Source organism: Notothenia rossii (genome assembly GCF_949606895.1).
Source record: "Notothenia rossii genome assembly, chromosome: 4".
NCBI classification, from domain to species: domain Eukaryota; kingdom Metazoa; phylum Chordata; class Actinopteri; order Perciformes; family Nototheniidae; genus Notothenia; species Notothenia rossii.
Genome location: NC_136902.1, coordinates 21,069,621 through 21,092,923, shown reverse-complemented (window position 1 = coordinate 21,092,923; position 23,303 = coordinate 21,069,621). Strand labels below are relative to the sequence as shown.

At 44.5% G+C, this 23,303-nt stretch overlaps 1 protein-coding gene across 1 annotated transcript in view; it reads left to right on the top strand.

Moving 5' to 3' along the window:
• The first annotated feature begins 6 nt into the window (after nucleotides 1-6).
• huwe1 (HECT, UBA and WWE domain containing E3 ubiquitin protein ligase 1) overlaps nucleotides 7-23,303 on the top strand; it is a 33,364-nt gene continuing 10,067 nt past the window's right edge. Inside the window, exons 1-33 of the mRNA XM_079677639.1 lie at nucleotides 7-335; nucleotides 4,795-4,917; nucleotides 5,016-5,111; nucleotides 5,247-5,516; nucleotides 5,973-6,125; nucleotides 6,238-6,365; nucleotides 6,476-6,557; nucleotides 6,929-7,105; nucleotides 9,072-9,623; nucleotides 9,725-9,920; nucleotides 10,066-10,233; nucleotides 10,355-10,524; nucleotides 10,609-10,675; nucleotides 11,024-11,247; nucleotides 11,338-11,549; nucleotides 11,683-11,865; nucleotides 12,030-12,202; nucleotides 12,287-12,426; nucleotides 12,605-12,680; nucleotides 12,907-13,005; nucleotides 14,950-15,077; nucleotides 15,164-15,323; nucleotides 15,669-15,897; nucleotides 16,040-16,218; nucleotides 16,311-16,400; nucleotides 16,584-16,744; nucleotides 16,902-16,944; nucleotides 17,697-18,059; nucleotides 18,249-18,459; nucleotides 21,450-21,574; nucleotides 21,664-21,884; nucleotides 22,037-22,428; nucleotides 22,608-23,268. Coding sequence (XP_079533765.1) covers nucleotides 15-335; nucleotides 4,795-4,917; nucleotides 5,016-5,111; nucleotides 5,247-5,516; nucleotides 5,973-6,125; nucleotides 6,238-6,365; nucleotides 6,476-6,557; nucleotides 6,929-7,105; nucleotides 9,072-9,623; nucleotides 9,725-9,920; nucleotides 10,066-10,233; nucleotides 10,355-10,524; nucleotides 10,609-10,675; nucleotides 11,024-11,247; nucleotides 11,338-11,549; nucleotides 11,683-11,865; nucleotides 12,030-12,202; nucleotides 12,287-12,426; nucleotides 12,605-12,680; nucleotides 12,907-13,005; nucleotides 14,950-15,077; nucleotides 15,164-15,323; nucleotides 15,669-15,897; nucleotides 16,040-16,218; nucleotides 16,311-16,400; nucleotides 16,584-16,744; nucleotides 16,902-16,944; nucleotides 17,697-18,059; nucleotides 18,249-18,459; nucleotides 21,450-21,574; nucleotides 21,664-21,884; nucleotides 22,037-22,428; nucleotides 22,608-23,268 — 6,573 coding nt within the window. The 5' untranslated portion in view covers nucleotides 7-14. The remainder of the gene's footprint in view (nucleotides 336-4,794; nucleotides 4,918-5,015; nucleotides 5,112-5,246; nucleotides 5,517-5,972; nucleotides 6,126-6,237; nucleotides 6,366-6,475; nucleotides 6,558-6,928; nucleotides 7,106-9,071; nucleotides 9,624-9,724; nucleotides 9,921-10,065; nucleotides 10,234-10,354; nucleotides 10,525-10,608; nucleotides 10,676-11,023; nucleotides 11,248-11,337; nucleotides 11,550-11,682; nucleotides 11,866-12,029; nucleotides 12,203-12,286; nucleotides 12,427-12,604; nucleotides 12,681-12,906; nucleotides 13,006-14,949; nucleotides 15,078-15,163; nucleotides 15,324-15,668; nucleotides 15,898-16,039; nucleotides 16,219-16,310; nucleotides 16,401-16,583; nucleotides 16,745-16,901; nucleotides 16,945-17,696; nucleotides 18,060-18,248; nucleotides 18,460-21,449; nucleotides 21,575-21,663; nucleotides 21,885-22,036; nucleotides 22,429-22,607; nucleotides 23,269-23,303) is intronic.

Below are 23,303 nucleotides of genomic sequence, written 5' to 3'. Positions count from 1 at the left end.
GGATGGCTGAATCCATGCTGGCCATCCTCTGCCACATCCTGAGAGGGGAGCCTGTTATTCAGGAGCGTCTGTCCAAGGAGACGGTGCGCCCGGAGGAGGAGGCGGCGGCGGCGGTGGCTGCTGCTGCTGCTGCTGCTGCGGCTGTGGCTGCTGTGCCCTCCACTGTTTCCCTGGCACCGAGCGGGGGGGCCCCTGGAGCATCTACAACAGCTGGAGAGGCACCGGCCGCCGTGGCTGCAACAGTACCTGCGGTGCCGGCAGGAGGATCAGCTGATGATTCAACCAATTCTACCCCCCGCCGTGATCCCCAGGTTAACCAGGCCCAGCTCACACAGGTATGTGGGAAAGTTCGCTGACACTCAAACTCTTTCAGAAAGTGGGTTTTCTGATGTCTGTGGTTTCTTTTTGTTACTCCTAATATATTGTACGATTTGTACACACATTGCCGTAACGCATTCCTGCTCTCTTTTGAAATTGGAATTGTGTACACCTTCAGCTTGCTGTACCACCACAGCAGGCTGTTAAGACATCGCCGGTTACCTATATAATATTATTTTGGCATTGTCCAGTTAGCCAGACACTAGTAAGGAAGTGCTGTGTCTCCCACCTTATTCCCCATATTTTGCATGCACTGAATCCTGGGCAATAATTACTCTTATAACAGGAGATGTGGAGTGAGACAGAGAGGCTCGCCAGCTGCATCTCCAGCAGGTATAAGAGCCATCAGGGAGAGTGGGAGAAAGTTAGAGGAAAGATTAAAGAGCATCTTGCAGGTGTTTTTTTTTTCTACATTTATGCTTAAACTTGCTTGAAAATTACAATTTAAAAAAGTGAATGTAGGATTTGATATGTTTTACGAGACATAAGGGCAGGAATTCAGAGGGAAAGGAGCAATTTTGAGCTCTGCTCTTAAAAACTTTTTTAAAGAGCAGAACGCGTCATATTACATCACAAAGGATAAACAAACATCTCCGCTCTCTGACCGCGGGTATTGTTAGTACCGTAATTATCGGACTATAAGGCGCACCTGAATATAAGCCGCAGCAGCTAAATTGAATGATGTGTACATATATAAGCCGCACTGGACTATAAGCCGCAGGTGTTTTAATGTCTAATTACCATATGTAAGGGTTCGTGCACAGAGGGGATTGTCGGGAAAGAGATGGCTGTTTGAGGAAGCTCCCATTTATTAACATTTCAACAAACAAGTTGCATATTTGCATAACGTATTCAAGTGTTAGCATTTAGTGCAATAGTAGCTACAGAACATGTTCTGTGCTGTGTAAACTGTACTGTATCACATAGCGTTTCCGACACACAAACTTTTCAACTTTCAAACTTAAACGGTGCGCTCCCAGCGCACGTACCGGCAGTGATCTACAGCAGTGGTTTTCAACCAGTGGTACGGGGACAAACTGTCTCGCTCTCGTAATGTCTGTCTGTCTTGCTCTCGTTCTGTCTCTCGTACCACTCTCGGTTCCACTTTTACTTTTGCGCGCTACCTGTCTCACTCTTTTCCGGCCTCCAGCTTTTCGTGCTGGAACCCGCCGCTTAAAAGGTGGGGGGCGCGGACCGGCCATAGAGCCCATAGAGTTAAAGGTGGTGGCCGTTAGCTGTAAAAATCCATAGATTGGCCGCACCGTTATATAAGCCGCAGCGTCGAAAAAAGGCGCGGCTTATAGTCCGAAAATTACGGTAGTTGCGTTGAGTTGAGAGGTTGTGTTTTAGTGAGCTGGTACTTTTTGGTAGTTTTACATTGTATTTCACCATTTGTAATCATGGTGCAGTATTGTGTTTGTGCAGGTTGCACAAATACCAGCCTGTCAGGACATCGAGTCCACAGTTTCCCTCACGGGTAAAGGACCGGAGCTAGCGTTCGTTCCTCGGTGCGTTTTGCATCCACCTCCCTGCAGCACATACTCTCCACAGCTTTATCACGAAACTGTATTACTTCTCTCTCCCCCCCTTCGCTGCTCTCTCTCTCTCCCCTCCGGTACACGGCACCATAAGACATAGTGTGGAGTTCCATTAGTTAACGCTGTGGTGGCTGTACTGCTCCAGCCGTCTCCTTTGTGTTTGTTTGTTTCCCCCTGTCTGTGTTGTTTGTGTGGGCGTGGTGGCTGTCACTCCTGGCTCCCGGCTCAACCTCCACTCACCTGCTGCAATCAGCTGTGCACCCTCCCCAACTACACACCTGCTTTCCATCAAGCCATTTACAACGGCATATCAACGGAGGCTCCACAACCTTTCTCCGCCAGATCGTCAAGTATCAGCCGTATCTCGCGTCTCCCCTCCGGTACACAGCACCGTAGTGTGGAGTTGCATTAGGTAACGCGAGATACGGCTGATACTGTACTTGTGCATTAGTTTCTGTTATGGATCAGTATCAACAGTCCTGCCAGTAACGTTACTATATTATCAATGCTACTTTAGTTATAGCCTGATATATGATAGCTAACTTCACAATGTTGTGATGTGACGTTACCTAACATTCTGTAGCTAACGCCGGTCACTCACCAAGATAGCTGCCCAGTTCTCCACTGGTTCTCCTCACACCACAGCTCAATTTCTCTCCGATGGCCGTTATTTCTTCTAATCCTTGGCTTCTCCTGGTCTCTTGGACGCCTAGCAGGCTCATAATTATAAGGTTGTGGTCCGTCATATGCATTCCAATATTCATGTTCAACTTCTTCTGTGTCTTCTGTGTCGAAACTAGCATTGGGATCCATGTTTATTAATACGTTACACCGGCCGCTCTCCCCCTTGTGTCCCCCGTGTTACGTCACACGCGGGAGGTCACGTGCCGAGGCTTTTTTATGCGGAAGTGAAGACTTCTTACAAAAACGACGCCAGATGTCAAAGTAGTGTATATTTCTGTATATTTCTTTGAAAATCTAGTGTATTCATCATTTTCTTACACATTTATTCACAGGTGTCTTTAACCTGGAAGTTGCTCTTTAAGCTAGGGAAAGAGTAAAGGATCTCTTTTAGAGTTAGTTTGCGACAGTTTCATCTGTTTTTTTTAGAGATATTATAGAAGGACGATGAGGAGAGAATGAAAAAATGTCTCTGCATCTTTCATAAGGATTAGAGGTGTCACAATGCAATGAAACATTTATTTCCAGCGCAGACTGCTATGCCCAGTCTTGATATCTAAAGATAAACAGATCATTGCAGTGTTTCCCCTAGGTTTACTACCTTGGCAGGGTGCTGCTTTTTCGGGGCATTTTTTTTTATCCTCTGGAGCAGAGAGGAGCTGTGGATTATTGTTATTGATATTGTACAGTAACAAAGTATTTGTACATTAAAAAGTAATAAAGTACAGTGTTGCACTGTACTGTATTACTTTTATTCAAACTGTATTCCCTTCTTATCATGTTGTCTACACTTCTTCCTTTCATTAATACATTTAAATCACCTGACTACAGCATATAACATACCTGCTGCAACCCTGTGCTGCTGCTGCTTCTCTCTGCCTCATCCTCTATTGCTGGAGGCAGCTCCACCTCATCTGATCTCTGATATGAAAGCAATCGTGTTATGATCATATTGAGCTATTTGTGTGAGTCTAACATTAAACAAGCAGTCTGCTTGTCATACATTGCTGACGATACATTTGAAGTGGTAATTTGTTGAGTCACTGCCGCTAAATGCCGGTAGCATCAAGCTAGCAAATACTGAATTTGCCTCACATCGACAAGTGACAGAACATCCAATTATCCTGAGCTAATTTACTGAATAAACCAACTCACATCACCTGTCTTTTTTTTCACCCAACTCATTGGACTATTCCTCTGCTGGCGTTTCATTGTTGTTTTCTGTCAAATTCAATACTGTAGTTCAAAAACCGCTGTACCTGCTCACCATCTGTGAGCTATTTTTAGAATGCGCACGCTACGTTCGTTGTCACGTTCGCGCGCGTCTACCTGGGCCGGCTGTGTGTGTTTCCTTCTCCAGTGACGACAACGGCTTTCGGTTAAAAGAATAATAATAAACAAATTTGAAACTGGGGGGGGACACAAACGGGCAGACAGCAGAGCTCGGCGCAATAATGCAGATTTGTTTGACTTTTTTACACTTTGTTGTTCTTCTCCTTTCCTCTGCTCTTGTCTCTGATTGTGAGTGTGTGTATTCGCGTGTGGGGGAGCGGAGCCCCGCCCTTCAGAAACAGAGCGGAGGGAGAATGTGAATACGCAAAGCAGTGGACACTGAAACATGCACATTGGATAAATAACATAGGCGTTTAGTTTATTTAATAAAAGAGCACATGTTCAATGTGAAAAGTGACCCTAGATAGATTACTTCAGTTGCAATTTGGTGCTATATATATATTATATATTTAAAAAAACAACAACAAAAAAACACCTTGAATTTCAGGCAGGGCGCGGGGCTCCGTTGGCAGGGCGCAGCGCCCCGCCAAGACAATGGTAGGGGAAACACTGCATTGGTTTTATTCCTAGACAACTGTGTTTTATATGTAATGTCTATGCAGCATTGTGTTGTCATTGTGCTGCCTGCTTTTTTTCCAGTCAGATATGCAGATTGACAATCCTGCTTTTTGATTCTGGTGATTTAAATCAGCATCTCATTCTGGTAGATTAAGAATCTAAATTGTGACACCTCTTATAATGATAGCAATGCTCTCTGAGTTCCCCTTTCAGTTCATGACATGTTTCAGTCCTTATCATTTGAGCCTCATAATACCCCCTTCTTTATAGCTGCGCTCGCTCCTGACCTCATCTCTGTTAAATCTCTTTATTTCAAAATGCTTCATCTTTTTACGTTGCCTTTTAGCTGATGGATATGGGTTTCTCCCGAGAGCATGCCATGGAGGCCCTACTGAACACGAGCACCATGGAGCAGGCCACAGAGTACCTACTCACTCATCCTCCTCCACTTCTTGGTGGAGCAGTAAGGGTAAGAGATCATAAAAAGAAATGAGCACGTATTTCCCTCCTTATTAACTTTGCAAGTCAAATTCAAGCAACTGACATTGTTCTCCATGTTTCATCTAGGACATGACCATGTCAGAAGAGGACCAGATGATGAGGGCCATTGCCATGTCACTTGGACAAGAGGTCAGCATGGAGCAGCGATCCGACTCTCCTGAGGTGTGGCCTCCTAACTTCTCAAATTGCATGCAAAAACATTTCACTTTCAACTGTCTGATGCTTAATGAACCCCAAACTTAAGACAATGGTGCCGATTAGCTGAGCAGCCGCTGAGATGATTTCTGTGTTCTTCAGGAGGCAGCACGTCGGCGCGAGGAGGACGACAGGAGAGCCAGGGAGCGGGCAGAGGAGGAGGAGGCCCGCTGCCTGGAGCGCTTCATGGAGGCTGAGCCCCTGGACCCCAAGGAGCTGCACACCTTCACCGATTCCATGCTGCCTGGCTGCTTCCATCTGCTGGACGAGCTGCCTGACACCGTGTACCGGCTCTGTGACCTGCTGATGACGGCCATCAAGAGGAGCGGCCCCGAGTACAGAGATCTCATCCTCGGACAGGTCGTCCACCAGGTCAGTGGAGAGTTGATGGTTCACATTGCAGTCTGCTCTAGAGAGATTACTATATATACATGTTAGGATTCAATAACTTGCAGGATGCAAAATATTAATGTACATATATACATTCCTTTTTTCAGATGCATTTAAAGTTAAGCTCTACCGAGTCTGTTCATTATTCATTTTGAATAAGAACATTCTGAATATCTATCAGTGTTTCTAACTACCTGTTAACAGGATGTCTGCAATTAAGACTGCCAAGTACTTTAGCTTAAATATCAAATTGAGAGCTGTTATCAAATTGGAATTTGATTGAAAAGCAGTGTATCTTTGTTTCTGTATTTGTAATGGTTTAGCCAATGTCTTGAATGCAGAGCTAACTTTGTGATCCATTCTGTATGCTGTGATCACTCATTGGCAATAGAAGCACAACATTCCTGTGTTCCTGATTGTGTGTGTGTGTGTGTATAGGTGTGGGAGGCAGCAGATGTGCTCATCAAGGCGGCTGAGCCCCTGACTACCAGTGACACAAAGACGGTCTCTGAGTGGACCAGACAGATGGCCACACTGCCACAAGCCTCCAAGCTTGCAACAAGAATTCTGCTTCTGACGTTGCTTTTTGAGGTAACAGAAAGGCATCCATTAAAAATGGTATCCTTCAAGCGTAATTCATAGAAGAATTGTCTTGTTAATCTACACAGCCTTAACAATCACTTGTTGGTTTTTGTTTCTGAAGGAGCTGAAGCTGTTGGGTGCCAGAGTGATCGAGAACAGTGGGATTCTTAACTTGCTGATAAAGCTGCTTGAGGTCGTACAGCCCTGTCTTCAGGCTGCTAAAGAACAGAAAGACATCCAGACACCAAAGTCAGTTCTTCAGCCTCACACACTGATTTGAACTTGAAAATGATAAACCGAATATTCTATAGAAGAGCCTTAATTTGTACTAATCATCAAATGACATCCCTTTTCTGCAGATGGATCACACCAGTGCTGTTGATCATTGACTTCTATGAGAAGATGGCAGTCTCTTCAAAACGCAGGGAACAAATGAACAAGGTAAAAGTCTACCTTTTTATAAAACCAAGCCTCAGGCACAGATTGCATTTGTAAAGTTAGACACTAACCTGTTAGGTTACAAGTACAGGTTTAGAAAAACATGCACTATGTCTTCATTGATTTGGAAACATGCATACATTCAATATGTTTGTACTTTGAGGTACTTTTCTGCTAAAGGCCCTTTTTTAATGCACGTTCTCTTTATTCAAGACTTGAACATTCGAAGTATTTAGATAAGAAGATAATAATAAATGTTATTTCAAACAACCTTGCTTCAAGAATTCATTTCGTTTTGTTTTTGTCCAGAGTTGTTTGGTATTTTGTGTACCTCTTTAGTCAAATGAATGAGTTTTCTTTTTGTCTGCTTCTAGTATCTGCAACCCAACGGGAATAACTGGCGTTGGTTTGATGACCGCTCCGGCCGGTGGTGCAGTTACAGTGCGTCAAACAACAGTACCATTGACTCTGCATGGAGAGCTGGGGAGAGCAGCGTCCGCTTCACAGCTGGCCGCCGGAGATACACTGTGCAGTTCAACACCATGGTGCAGGTATTCACCAACCCTTTGTTCACAGCCTGAGAATACTAGGGCTGTCCCGAATACCATTTTTCGGGTTCCGGATATTCGGTAGTAATCAGCAGCAAATATTCGAATATTCGGTGCGGAGAGATTTGTATTTTTTTTTCAAAAAAACTTTTGGGGGAAAAAAGGTTATTATAAAACCTTTTTTCCCCCAAAAGTTTTTTTGAAAACACAGTTTGTGACTGTGAGTGAACGCGATGTCAGGAGCACAGGCTGAGATTGTATATATTTCCGCATTTTAACAGTGCAATTCAGAAGTATAAATATAGTATAAGAATATGGCAATTCGCCTTTATTAATAGCATAAATTTAGAAAAAAAATATTAGGGGTGCACCGAATGGGAAATTCTTGGCTGATACCGAAAATAGGAAACAGTTGGCCGAAAACCGAATGCCGAAAGGCCGAAAATGATTAATAGAAATATATATATATATATATATATATATATATATATATATATATATATAATGTATACATTTTTTACCGATGTTGTTCAGCTACCTGATTATGGAAAAATACATGATTATGGCAAAACTTAACTTAAATAATAATCACTATTATGGGTCCATAAAACATTTATTCAGCACTTTTGAATGCATACTGTACATTAATTCCAAGTCAAGTGCATTTTCTTTTCTCTGTAGGATAACTATAACAAAGTGCATTCAGAACAAAGCCAAGGTGCTTTAAAACTGCATAAACATCTAGGCCAGTAGGCCTTCAACAAAATAGTGTAAATAAAGACTAACAGCCAGGCCTTCAACAACAACAAATGCACCTATAAGTGCATGCATACAAATGTGCAAACTGGATAAATCCACATGAATGTAACTATTTACAAATGAAATTACAATTGAATTTCAAGAATCTGTAAATAAGGCTGTCTGTCCTCATAAGCAAAGTAGTAAACATTGTATAAAGATACATAAAGTGAAAACTGGATACAAAATCAATTACAAATTAAATTACCGGTACAATTTCAAGAATATGCAAATAAGGTGGTCTGTCCTCATGAGCAATGTAAACAACATAGTGTCATTTAGATACCGAAAGTACAATATATTGAACACTGTGCTGCTGTCATTTCCCCCTAATGATAACCTGAGATGGTGAATTATAACTCACAATGAAAATTGTTCAGGAAAGTGGGTATAGAGTAGACATGTAGAACTAGATAAGCTTATGATAAGCCAGCCTTGTGTACTTATTAAGGAAAAGTGGGAGGTTCTTTTTAATGAACAGTAGCTTCTCTGCTTTATCAGCCATAAGTCTGTTCCTCTTCTCATCAAGCACATGAGAGGCAGCGCTGAACAGTCTCTCGCTGTCAGTGCTTGTGATTTGATCTTACTCCGCATATTTGTCTGGGTGTTTTGATTTCAATTGGTGGAGTAATCCCGAAGTGGTGAAAGTCTTTGCAGTTACACCCCCTCGAGAAATGTCAGCTGAACACGTTTTACAAATCGCAATCCGCGCCTCTTTCTCTGATATTTTTAAATATCTCCAAGCGGCAGACATGTTGGCTTTGAGCCAGCCGCGAGCATGGTCTCGCGCCGTGCTTGTCGCCGCGTTTTGATTACGTCATCACAACAACACGTTAGCTTACCAACGTAACCCTGTTCTCTGACATTCGGTGATATTTTTTCCAAAAAGCCGAAAGGGCCTTTTTAACCATTTTCGGCCGATCATTTTCGGCGGCCGAATATTCGGTGCATCCCTAAAAAATATATTTTTTTTTTTTGAAAAAAAAACAAGTATCCTAATATTGAAATTGAAACCCGAATAGTTGGCCAACGAACGAATATTCGAATATTCGTGTACAGCCCTAGAGAATACCCAAACACTACATCCATGCTGTATACATATAATGGTTAGTTGTGTTGGTAGAGTTAGCTTGGATCCCTTTTTATGATATATTATCTTACTTTGGGGCAGGTAAACGAAGAGACTGGTAACAGGAGGCCGGTGATGTTGACGGTCCAGAGAGTGCCTCGTCTGCCCAAGCCCGCCAAGGCTGGTAGCATTACTGACTCAGAGAGAGAAGAAGGAGAAAAAAGCAAAGTGGAGGAAACCCAGACTGACCTGGACTCCGGAGTAGCAGTGGAGATGAGCGTTCCTAAGGATGAGTCCAGCCAGCTGAAGGAGACCCCAACCGGCCCCTCACCTTCCCTGGAGACTGAGAACTCTCAGAGCGCTGATATTGTCGTACAAGGCCTGACCGAGGACATGACCACCGTTCTTATTCGTGCCTGCGTCAGTATGATTAGCGTTCCTGTGGACCCAGACACCCTACACGCCACACTGCGTCTTTGTTTGCGTCTTACACGCAATCACCAGTACGCTATGATGTTTGCTGAGCTGAAGAGCACCCGGATGATTCTGGGGCTGACGCAGAGCTCCGGCTTCAATGGCTTCACCCCGCTCGTTACCCTGCTGTTCAGGCACATCATAGAAGATCCCGCAACTCTGAGGCACACCATGGAGAAGGTTAGTCTCTTTAAGTCTCTTCTCGTTTTTAGATGGATCTCACACTAAGTATATAGTCTTAAGATATCTTTTTAAAAATTCTTAACAAGCTTTTGTATCAGGTTGTGAGGTCCGCCGTGACCAGCGGAGCAGGAAGTACCACCTCAGGAGTCGTGTCCGGAAGCCTTGGTTCCAGAGAAATCAATTATATCCTTCGCGTCCTGGGCCCCGCTGCCTGCCGCAACCCAGAATGCTTCGCTGAAACTGCCAGCAACTGTGTGCGCATCGCTCTGCCTGCACCACGGGGAGCCGGCACAGGTGAGTGTGCAAGTTTTTCTTACAAGGTGCAGTGACTTTAGATTAGAGTTGACCTTACGTGTACTCTAGATTGGATTGATAGAATTATTTAGTTTTCCAGTTGTTTTTAATGTAAGATAAGCTCATCAAATCTTCTTTTCGACAGCCTCTGATGACGAGTTTGAGAACCTTCGAATTAAGGGACCTAATGCTGTGCAGCTGGTGAAGACCACTCCTCTAAAACTGTCCCCCCTACCCACTATTCCTGAGACTATCAAGGAGGTCATCTATGACATGCTCAATGCTCTGGCTGCCTACCATGCTCCTGAAGAACGTAAGACATGTTAACAAGATCCTTCCAGCTGTCTCTTTGAAGGGCATATATGTCATTTGAAATGGAACTAGTCATTTGAACACTTTGGCTAAGTGTGTGTGTGTGTGTGTGTTTGGCACAGCCGAGCGTCCAGAGGAGCGTGCTGCAGCAGCAGCAGCAGCAGCAGCAGCGGTGCCTGGTGGAGCAGACCTGTGCCAGATACTGCAGGATGTTGGTGATGACGTCTACCAGCAGTACAGGCTCACCCGGCAGGGCAGCGACTTTGACTCTCAGTCTGCATTCCATATCAATGTGAGTGTAAATGACCAGTTGACCTGTATTGAAACATAAAATGGGTAATTTCCTCAGTTAATACAGTGTGTCTCTTTTTCACAGGCTCAGGTGTTTTCTGCTGATGGAGCCGTGGCTGAGTCTTCCCAGTCTGGCACACCACAAGGAGAAGGTGAGTCTTAATGTTGTGTTTTTTAAAGAACATTTTTGAAAAGTAACTGCACATATAAGAACTTATCAGGCTTCTTATTGTGTAGTTTATGGCAAAGTTCTGTAAGAGGGCAGCAGAGAGTCATTCAGTGTGTACTGTAATTTTTATCACAACGCAACAGTTTGGTTGCACCACTAATTAAATTAAAGGATGACTTGAAAGCATAATTAAAATCATACTGGAAAGCATTGCTTTTGATTGTTCATGGTTATTTGCCAAGTTTAAAATCGACTTCAAATGCTCCATTTTAGATTATTACTGTATATGATCTGTGTATCCATAATAATTGTGTTATGCTAACATCCTCAGCTTCCACGCCAGAAGAGATGCGGGAGGAGAAGAAAGAACAGGAGGGAGAGAAGAGTACCAGCTCAGAGGAGGGTAAAGCAGCCAAGGTAAAGGCTAGCAAGCCCCTAATGCCAACCTCCACCATCCTGAGACTGCTGGCTGAGCTGGTGCGCTCCTACGTGGGCATCGCCACTCTCATCGCCTCCTACTGCTACACCGCTGGACAGTCTGAACTTATTAAAGAGGTAGGCGTTAACAGAAACAGCCTCTGTATTTCAATGCCTCATCATTATTTTCTCTTAACCTCTTGTTTGTGGTTCCCTGGGTCCCAACAGGACTGCAGTGTTCTAGCTTTTGTGCTCGACCACCTACTGCCCCATACCCAGAATTCAGAAGACAAAGACACCCCCGCCCTGGCTCGTCTCTTCCTGGCCAGCCTGGCAGCTGCCGGCACGGGCACTGATGCCCAGGTTGCGCTTGTCAATGAGGTGAAGGCTGCCCTCAGTCGTGCCCTAGCAATGGCAGAGGGTACCGAAAAACATGCCAGGTAAGAAGCACCAAACAAGTAAACCAACTTTGTATTCATTAAGTATTATTATTATTATTATTATTATTATTATTATTAGCTGATGAAACCAGTACTCCTATTCTCACTCTTTGTCGTAACTCACTTTTCCCAGGCTTCAGGCAGTAATGTGCATCATCAGCACCATCATGGAGTCCTGTCCCTCCACGTCCAGCTTCTACAGCACAGCAGCGGCCAAAACACAACACAATGGCATGAATAACATCATAAGGCTGTTTCTGAAGAAAGGACTGGTCAACGACTTGGCCCGTGTGCCTCACAGCTTGGATTTGTCCAGGTATTTGATTCCACCATACTCAAGGATATACTCCTTTTTATAAGGAAAACACAGGTCTAAAACTCCACGGGAAATCTTTAAGTTGGGGTTTAACCTTTATTTTAAACTATACAGCATATCAAATCTATGTAACTCAAACTGTTCCTTTACATTTCCTTGTTTAGTCCCAACATGGCCAACACGGTGAATGCCGCCCTGAAGCCTCTGGAGACTCTGTCCCGCATTGTGAACCAGCCCAGCAGTCTGTTCGGGGGCAAAGGAGGCTCCAGCAAGAACAAGACTGAGCATGACACTGTGGGCGCTGCCAGAGACAGCAACAGCAACACTCAGGACCAAGGTATGCCAATTGGACGAGACACTTTAAACACTCTGAATCAAATTACTTAAAATATTTCTTGCTGATTTGTGACATCTATTCCAGGAGAGTCCGGTGAGGCAGAGCCAGTGGAGGGCAACCACAGGGTGCCGGGAACAGACAACGACCTGATGGATGGAGAGGCAGAGGGAGACACAGTGGTCATTGCCGGTCAGCCAGAGGTCCTGAGCACGCAGGCTATGCAGGTGATTGACCATTACAAAGTATTTCACCACATGACCTCATCTGTAACATCAATGATTAATACCCATCATTTAATGATGAGTATTACAAATTGTAAATAATTGAGTTCCAAGGTGCTATGCCACTTTGTCCACTTTATAGTGACATTTAATTTGTAATTTCCATTCCCTCTTCTTGCAGGTTGAAAATGAGTTGGTGGATCTGATTGATGAGCTACTGGAGAGAGATGCAGGCGCTGTCAGCAGTGCAATTATTGGTAAGCCACTTGATCAATTTTGACGGGAAAGCCAGAGTATATGGTCAACATTTAAGGAGAGTTTAAAGTAGTTGTGTGCACAGCAGCTTAACCTCAGTGTTCTAGTTACGGGATTCAAAGAAAACAATCAAATTGCAATAAGAGTTACTTGACTCACTACCCCCTTTGTTTCAAACCGGCAAAGAAATCGGAGCTAATATACTAACTTGTTTGTTCTGTCAATCAGTGGGACGCAGCGGTGAAGATGAATCACAAGAGGATGTGTTGATGGATGAAGCTCCGTCCAATATTAGCCAGACATCCACTCTTCAGACCAACCGTGAAGGTAATCCACCGACACATCACAACTTTGTTTGTTAATCGTAGGACGTGCAGCTTTAAGAAGCCGTTCCACTGATTGCTCCTCCTCAGTTTGGAAAGACTTCTTGTGAGCAGGGTTCCCGCGGGGTCTTAAAAAGTCTTACATTTGATAATCTGAATTTAAGGCCTTAAAAAGGTCTTAAATATGACCAAAACAATAAGAAAGGTCTTAAATATTATTTAGAAGGTCTTAATGATCGGATTTGAAAGGTGCTTCTGTGTTGCGATAGCGTCTAAATGTGTTTTGGGGGAAATGTCCGGGCTGCAAAGTAACCAGTACGGTAATAGCCTTTCAGTTCCACCCACCAATTTGTGTTGAAATAAATCAACATGGAACCAGTAATCACTAACTTTCTTTCCCCCGGCCCCTTATCGGAGAACACCCAGCTAGCAACCAAGCTTCAGCTAGCGTCAGTCAGAAACTCATGTATCTTCGAATCTACTTAGAAATACATAATGGGAAGTGTAAGTTCAACCGTATTTGGTTGGAAAACATCAAATGTAGTGCTTGGTTGAAACCAGTGGAAGGAATGTGTTTGAAGCCCACTGCACCACCTAATGTAGCGTTGGCTAGTTTAGCGTTAGCTAGTGCAGCATCTCCCGCAACAAGCCCGGGGGACCTCCGGCCGACGTTTGGGTCTACGTCAACCCTAAAAGCGGTAGACGCTAAATACCGTAGCTAAACACCAATCATACAACAGCAACGATGAAAGATTGTAGCCAAGTCAGCAGGGCTCTGAATATAGCTCTTTTCACTCTCTCTCACGCACACGCACACACGCACACACGCGCACACGCGCACACACACACACACACACACACACACACACACACACACTAGGGCTGCTCGATTATGGCAAAAATCATAATCACGATTATTTTGGTCAGTAATTGATATCACAATTATTAAATACGATTATTCATTGACTTTGAAAAGATCCATGTATTGAACTTTAAAACAAATAATTTGAACAGTATCTTTTTATCTGTTGATTACCCTGAACGTATAATTCAACTGAAAAACCAATACAAAAATAAATGATACATTTAAATAAATAATATCATAATAACAAATACCAATAAACAAGATCAATGGTCGCGCGCCGTGCTTGTCGCCGCGTTTTGATTACGTCATCACAACAACACGTTAGGTTACCAAACTTATAGGTGCATTTGTTGTTGTTGAAGGCCTGGCTGTTACAGTCTTTATTTACACTATTTAGTTGTAGGCCTACTGGCCTAGATGTTTATTTTAAAGCACCTTGGCTTTGTTCTGAATGCACTTTGTTGTAGTTATCCTACAGAGAAAAGAAAATGCACTTGACTTGGAATTAATGTACAGTATGCATTCAAAAGTGCTGAATAAATGTTTTATGGACCCATAATAGTGATTATTATTTAAGTTTTGCCATAATCATGTATTTTTACATAATCAGGTAGCTGAACGACATTAGTAAAAAACGTATATATATATATATATATAATGTATACGTTTTTTTCTTATATATTCTATGTTATATATATATTCTATTCTATATGTTCTTATATATATATATATATATATATATATATATATTTCTATTAATCATTTTCGGCATTCGGTTTTCGGCCAACTGTTTCCTATTTTCGGTATCGGTTTCGGCCAAGAATTTCCCATTCGGTGCACCCCTAATCTTTTGTCTAACACAGTTCTGTACTGTTATGGTGTTATGTTCAGTCATTGCTCATTGTTCTTATGTTGTAAGTAATTATGGGACGTATTTCCTCTTTCATAGCAATTTTCCTCCATACTTTCTTGCCGTGAAATAGGTCTTAAATTCTATTCAAAGTGGTCTTAAAAAGTCTTACATTTGAGTTGGCAAAACCTGCAGGAACCCTGTGTGAGATTCCATGTTTCTTTCTTCATCAGACTCCATGAACATCCTGGAACCAGAGGATGAGGAGCACACCCAGGAGGAAGATTCTAGTGGCAGCAATGATGATGAAGACAGCCAGGATGAAGAGGAGGAGGAGGAAGAGGAAGAGGAGGAAGATCAGGTATGGATTCATGCAATGAGGTTCAGTTGACAAATATCGATTACTGCTTTTTTCTTTACCACTCATGGCTGCTGCTTTTTCTCTAGGATGATGAAGAGGGAGATGAGGATGATGATGATGAAGGTTCAGAGATGGAGTTGGATGAGGACTTCCCAGACATCAATGCCGCACCTCACATCCGCTTCGAAAGGTTTGACAGGGATGATGACCTCATCATAGAGTTTGACAACATGTTCTCCAACAACGGTAAGCAGGAGGATTTATTACCCATATCTGTACATTTGATTGTTTGGTAGAATTAGTTTTGATTAAGATCCACTGTGGTTTGGTACAAATGCACTTCCTATTCAGATAAAGTGCTCCCCCTTCTTGATAATGAAGCCCACTGTTTAAAAATAAGGAATAAGTCTTAATCCCTGTATCACATTTTGAGGTATACATGATTAACAATGGTCAGCCCTCTTATCCCAAGTAGTTATTCTCATATTCCTCACCAAAGTTTAGGACATCCCAAAAAAAAAAAAAACTCGGGGTTCGTCCAGAGCTGTCCCCCTAATGTCTGCCTACTGTTTTCTGTTATTTTTCCATCAGCTGACATCCCTCCCTCCCCAGGCAACATCCCCAGCTCCCACCCGCTGATGGTGCGTCATGCGGACCACGGCTCCCTCACCCTGGGCGTGGCAGGCACCAGCAGCCGCCTGGCACAGGGCATGGGTCGCAGCCAGCGGACACTGCGACAGCTCACTGCCAACAGTGGACACACCATCCATGTCCATTACCCTGGCAACCGCCAGCCCAACCCTCCTTTAATCCTGCAAAGGTAAAGCATGTTTTTTGGTTTCTTCGTTCAACAACACATCTATTTTTTCATTATTCTTTGTGTGTTTTTTTGACACCGCCATTCTTTATTTGAGTGATAACACTCATTAAAATGTCTGTTCCTCCTCTTCTACATTCTTCAGATTGCTGGGCCCTAGTGCTGCTGCAGACATCTTGCAGCTGTCCAGCTCACTGCCTCTGCAATCTCGTGGACGGGCCCGCCTTTTGGTGGGAAATGAGGATGTGCACATCATTGCACGCTCTGATGACGAGTTGTTGGATGACTTTTTCCATGAGCAGAGCAGTACCGGGGGACAAGCAGGTGAGAATCACTCTGGGTTATCATTGATGTCATAGTTACTGAATGACTATAAGCCTTCATTCCTAACATGAGTGTTCTCTCTGTCCCTCCAGGCACCCTCTCTAGTATTCCCACTGCCTTAACAAGATGGACAGATGAGTGTAAAGTGCTCGATGCTGAGAGTATGCACGACTGCGTAGCAGGTAGGTCCATTGTATTATGCAGATATCAATGCACAAGGCTTAATGACTTCTGTTCACACACACATCCAAGTGTACAGCTGTGTCTTTATTATGGTCAAAAGCATGTCAACAGGTGAACATAAGTGTCATTGTTTGGACGTGGAAGGACCAGGGATGAACTCTAACATCTGTGTCTGCTTTCAGTGGTGAAGGTGCCTATCCTGCAGCATCTGGAGAGTCTGCGAGATGAGGAACTGGAGGAGCGTCGGGAGAAAAGGAGGCGGCAGCTGGCTGAAGAGGAAGAGTCTAAGCAGAATGAGAGGAGGGCCTCTGGAGCAGAGCAGGCCAGGGAACAGAGCCTGCAGGTAAACAAAACCCCTTAGGGCATTATGTTTATCACACAAGTTGACATTGCGTTGCCTATACAAATAATGTATATTGTGCATTACTACCTTGAGGTGCATGCGTCTTTTGGCGTTTTTATTCACTTTGTTGCTAATACGAACTGCTTTTGGTTCATAGGGTTCTGGATTGGGGACAGTTAATGGTGCTGAGAACACTGCAGGTACTGACACTTTAATACATTTTGTTTCTGTATGTCGTAATGTTTACAATTTCTATCTGGAATGGAACATCTGTGACGGCCTCGAGAGAGAGAAGCAGCCAGCAGAGCGTGCTGTGGGATGAGGTAGTAGTTTGTATAGTTTTAGGATCACACCAGATCTGGGAGATAACTATACAGTCTACTGTCTTTCTTATGGCTACGCTATACCAGCTGGACATCTCCATCTGTATTCTCTGAACTACAATGTGTTCTCATGTGTATATTTTATGCATTGCACTGCACTGGCTGTGCTGTGGTGAGGTAGTAAGTTGTGTTGTTGTTGGGGATAAGGATTGTTCACCCCGTTCAGGAGATAACTATACAACTTACTGCCTTCCTCAGTGCAGGCTCTTACCATCCAGTTTCAATCAGGATCAATAACAAACGTAGATACTGCTATTTCTGTTTGTGCAGTTTTGCATCTGTGCCTAGTCATTCCTAACAATTAGTTATTACTGCTTTGAGAAGGTTTGGAGCTGTTTTGGCTGAGATGTTGTATAGGCGTAAGCATTGGTAGCTGTGAGTAATTATAAGGTACAAAGAGCTAGTCCCCTGCCAAAAATATTCAGTTGTATTTTTTAAATGCTTATTTTTACTGTTTATATATGTAATCTGTTTTTCACTCAACAAATTATGGTCATTTTTTCCATACATATATATTTCTTAAAGAGCTAAGCTTGTCCTCACACTATTGTTCTCTCTGGATGTTGCAGAGGGTGAGCAGGCTCAGGGTGGCACAGTGTCATGTCTGGACCCACCCAGGGTCTCAGAGGGCTTCCTCACTGCTCCCCCATCTGGAGAGGTCACTCCCACCACACCTGCTCCTCATGAACAGGCGCTGGTCTCCCTGGAGACTGCCATCAGTCAGCAGGTCCACCAGCCAATCGCTGACCTCTTACTGGCTGAATCGCATGCCAGCTCACTGGCTGCTCTAGCAGGGGCGGGTCTTCCTGCCTTGTCATCAGCTGACCGGCCAAACAGTGAAGCGGAGGCATCTCAGATGGAAATGTCCCCGGCAGCCACAATCGGTGAGAGAGTCAGTGGGGGAGGAGGAGCGTTGGATGAAGGCAGGGAAGGTAGACTAACTTTGAAAGCTCTCTATTTACAGACAGGTCAACAGTTAGGTCACACATTTGTTATGTACATAATGTTGAAGCTGGTAACATCTTTTGAACACTGAAATATGAACCAATTGGTCATGGAATTTTACAACAGAACATTGATTCACGCCGTTCTAACCTAACCGTCACTTTTTCTCTCTTTAGCCTCCCTAAGTCCAGACATCGTGGAGACCTCAGAGCCTGCAGTGGTGGGTGTTTCACAACTGGAAGGGTCCCCCATGGATACCAGCAGCCCTGCCTCTACCACTCAGGAAGAAGTGGCTGCCAACCCTGCCCAGACCGCCCAGCTGTCTCAGGAGCTGTCCGGCAGTAGGGAGAGTGGGCTGACTGACCGGCACACAGACGCAGACACTGGGTCAGTGTCATCCGTGACCAAATGAATGTTCAACTGCATCTATTGCCTAGATAACCATACAGTGGGGCACAAAAGTATTTAGTCAGCCACCAATTGTGCAAGTTCTCCCACTTAAAAAGGTGAGAAAGGCCTGTAATTTTCATCCTAGGTATACCTCAACTGTGGGCCATCTAAGCTAATTTACATATGGCCCTGAGCCCAATAGCGATTGGCCTGAAAAATGCGCATGGACGAAATGACGCACGAAGGGTTTGGGGGGCCTCCCCCTAGAACATTTAGATTTTGGCAGGTCTTAGATGCTGTCTGGTGCATTCTATAGACTGAATTATAAGATGAACCACCACAATATTACAATTTCAATTGTATTCTTCATTTCACTTGTTTGTGTTTGCTCGCTTGCATGCCCTGCATAGCTATAATAAATACTTAAGTTGTTGGTCAAGACACTTTCCATCTGATGAAGGCAAATGCCTTCCCAGATGTAAAAAAGTAGAAAACATTACATGCCGTTATAACTGCCAAAACAAACATTATTTACGCTATTAAGGCCCCTGTTAAAAATGTTTGTAATGTTATCCACTGTAAGTTGGTCGAAGGAATGCCTCCTCATCTAGAAGCTGACCGAGCAGACCCGAGCAGCCGTGTGCATCCGCGAAGCACACACAATGGCGACGTCAGAGTTCCCGTTAGCAAGCAAATCTAAATCTCTTTGGTCAAAATGTCCGGTCAAAAATAATTTCCCTTTAGCGCAATACCGCGTCAGTTGCGCCACTTATGTGACAGAAAGAAGAGTATGTGACAGACAAGAGTAGTCAATTCTAATGTGTAACACTTAATGTGGAGAAAGAGATGTCCTGTATGGGTTGATTGTGCGTTGATCTGTTGCTAATGCCTCGGGGTTCCGGTGGGCATGTAAACAAATGCATAATGCTGCGCTATACTTTGTGGCCTCACCCAGTTGCATAGCGACACTTATTGTTTAGGTCACGGTGTCTTTTAATAAGCAGGTAGTCATATCATTAGCTAGAACTAGCTGGATCTGATCGATATGGACATAAACGCGAGTGAAGTCTAATCTGATGGGAAAGAGGGATCAGCTGCTGCTGACGAGTCGACACGCAGTTCTGCATGATCACATGCAGCGGTGAGCGGAACAAAACACACACTTCAGGTTAGAATATCACACGTAGCTATTTTAATTACCTCTCAAACTACCTAAACTAGTTATAGATATGTTTAGTTTTACTGTCGGGTCACTCATTACTGGATCCGCGAGCTGCATGATTCTGGTATAATAGATTGCCCGATCGGGCAACCAGCAGGTGAGGCTTCATGGCCCGAGCTAAATACTAGATGGCCCCGGGCCATCGGGCAGTCCTTAATGTCGAGCCCTGTCAATACTTTGTTATATACCCTTTGTTGGCAATGACAGAGGTCAAAAGTTTTCTCTAAGTCTTCACAAGGTTTTCACACACTGTTGCTGGTATTTTGGCCCATTCCTCCATGCAGATCTCCTCTAGAGCAGTGATGTTTTGGGGCTGTCGCTGGGCAACACAGACTTTCAACTCCCTCCAAAGATTTTCTATGGGGTTGAGATCTGGAGACTGGCTAGGCCACTCCAGGACCTTGAAATGCTTCTTACGAAGCCACTCCTTCGTTGCCCGGGCGGTGTGTTTGGGATCATTGTCATGCTGAAAGACCCAGCCACGTTTCATCTTCAATGCCCTTGCTGATGGAAGGAGGTTGTCACTCAAAATCTCACGATACATGGCCCCATTCATTCTTTCCTTTACACGGATCAGTCGTCCTGGTCCCTTTGCAGAAAAACAGCCCCAAAGCATGATGTTTCCACCCCCATGTTTCACAGTAGGTATGGTGTTCTTTGGATGCAACTCAGCATTCTTTCTCCTCCAAACACGTCTAGTTGAGTTTTTACCAACAAGTTCTATTTTGGTTTCACCTGACCATATGACATTCTCCCAATCCTCTTCTGGATCATCTAAATGCTCTCTAGCAAACTTCAGACGGGCCTGGACATGTACTGGCTTAAGCAGGGGGACTCGTCTGGCACTGCAGGATTTGAGTCCCTGGCGGCGTAGTGTGTTACTGATGGTAGCCTTTGTTACTTTGGTCCCAGCTCTCTGCAGGCCATTGAATAGGTCCCCCCGTGTGGTTCTGGGATTTTTGCTCACCGTTCTTGTGATCATTTTGACCCCACGGGGTGAGATCTTGCGTGGAGCCCCAGATCGAGGGAGATTATCAGTGGTCTTGTATGTCTTCCATTTTCTAATAATTACTCCCACAGTTGATTTCTTCACACCAAGCTGCTTACCTATTGCAAATTCAGTCTTCCCAGCCTGGTGCAGGTCTACAATTTTGTAGGTGTCCTTTGACAGCTCTTTGGTCTTGGCATAGTGGAGTTTGGAGTGTGACTGTTTGAGCTTGTGGACAGGTGTCTTTTATACTGATAACGAGTTCAAACAGATTCCATTAATACAGTTAACAAGTGGAGGATAGAGGAGGCTCTTAAAGAAGAAGTTACAGGTCTGTGAGAGTCAGAAATCTTGTTTGTTTGTAGGTGACCAAATACTTATTTTACCGAGGAATTGACCAATTAATTCATTAAAAATCCTACAATGTGATTTCCTGAATTCTTTCCCCCCATTCTGTCTCTCATAGTTGAAGTATACCTAGGATGAAAATTACAGGCCTCTCATCTTTTTAAGTGGGAGAACTTGCACAATTGGTGGCTGACTAAATACTTTTTTGCCCCACTGTATATGTTTATCAAAAGTTATAGATTGGGCATCTTCTCTTTTCAACTCAAAATGAACAAAAGATGCTTTTAGATTAAAGCATCTTTTTCCCACCACCTTTTTCTAAGCATTCAGTTACTGGTTTTCATTTCACAATGTACATCAGCCAGGCCACTATTCATACATTTTGCCGCACACTGACTATAGCCATTATTTTTATTTTTATTCCCACAGCTCCACCTCTATCTCATCACCTGGGGAAACGATGCCCAGAAGTGACAGTGCTGACAGCCAGTCTCAGGCCATCCAGGAAGAGCCCCTCCCATCCACCAGCAATGAGGACGAGGACCCATTTGCAGGTAAAAATAAATTGCTATCATACTTTTTCTGTTGATTTTTCCCATTTTAAATCAAATGTCACTTAAAGCTCATATGTTTGTCTTGGCAGGCATTAGTCTGCCTGAGGGTGTGGATCCTTCCTTCCTGGCAGCTCTTCCTGAGGACATACGCCGAGAGGTGCTGCAAAATCAGCTTGGCATCAGACCACCCGCTCGCCCTCCAGCTGCCACCACTCTGCCTTCCACTGCTCCACCTGTACTGGGAGGCCCAGGGGTCACAGAGGTCAGCCCTGAGTTCCTGGCGGCCTTGCCACCTGCCATCCAGGAGGAGGTGAGAGACTCTCAGAAATTATTATAACATTACACATGACAAAATCATTATTTTTAGACTTGCCAACTGTAGAAAAAATGTAAAACATCTTTCCAAATAAATAAGTAACGGATAATCAGTTTTCTAAATAAGCATGTTGTTGTTTGTTTTAGGTTCTTGCCCAGCAACGAGCAGAGCAGCAGCGCAGGGAGCTGGCCCAACAGCCCACACAGGGAGACACCCCTCTGGATCCTGTCACCTTCATCCAGACTCTGCCCTCGGAGCTCCGGCGAAGTGTCCTGGAGGACATGGAGGACAGCGTGTTGGCCGTCATGCCTCCGGACATCGCTGCTGAAGCAGCCGCTCTGCGTCGTGAACAAGAGGCACGCCAGAGGCAACTGATGCACGAAAGGCTGTTTGGCCATAGCTCATCTTCAGCCCTATCTGCCATCCTGCGCTCTCCAGCCTTCACCAGCCGGCTAGGAAGCAATCGTGGCGTCCAGTACACCCGACTTGCTGTGCAGAGAGGAGGCACATTTCAGATGGGGGGAGGAACAAACCACAGGTGAGAAAACGGTGATCCAGTTGCCTGACTTGAGAAATCATATTATTTGGCTTTTTCTGTAGTATATAGAATTTAGCATGATGGACTTGAACATGTCATAGGTGGTTTTGATCAAATCCTGCTGCGCTTGTTGTGACAGGTGACAAAAACTAATATATGTTATCTTTGGATTTTCTCAGACCATCCAGCTCCAGTGTGGACTCCTTGTTGCGTCTGCGCGGTCGGTTGCTGCTGGACCACGAGGCCCTGTCCTGCCTGCTGGTTTTGCTGTTTGTGGATGAACCGAAGCTCAACACAAGCCGTCTGCACCGTGTGCTCAGGAACCTCTGCTACCACTCTCAGACCCGGGGGTGGGTCATTCGCAGCCTGTTATCCATCCTCCAACGCAGCAGCGAGAGTGAGGTGTGTGTCGAGACCACACGTCTAGAAGACTCGCGTGGCAAGAGGGGTGCTCAGGGAGGCTGCGCAGGAAAAGGCTCTGCTACCTCCTCCCTATCCTCTTCATCCTCCTCTTCTTCTTCATCTTCCTCTTCCTCCTTGGAGCTACTGAACAGGGTGGAGTCTCGCAGCTCCAGCCAGCTTTCCTGGCTTTCAGTTTCTATGGACGCAGCCTTGGGCTGCAGGACAAACATTTTCCAGATTCAGCGAGCATCCGGTAGGAAGCATGCTGACCGGCATTCAGCTGGGGGCTCTACAGGGTCTGGAACACTGGGAGCAGTGTCCGGCGCTGCCACAAGTGTCACGTGTGCTGGAGGTGGAGGTTCCACTGTCCACATCCACCCACAAGCTGCTCCAGTAGTCTGTCGACACGTGTTGGACACACTCATCCAGCTAGCCAAGGTGCAAATACACCTATCTGTATCTACATCAGAAGC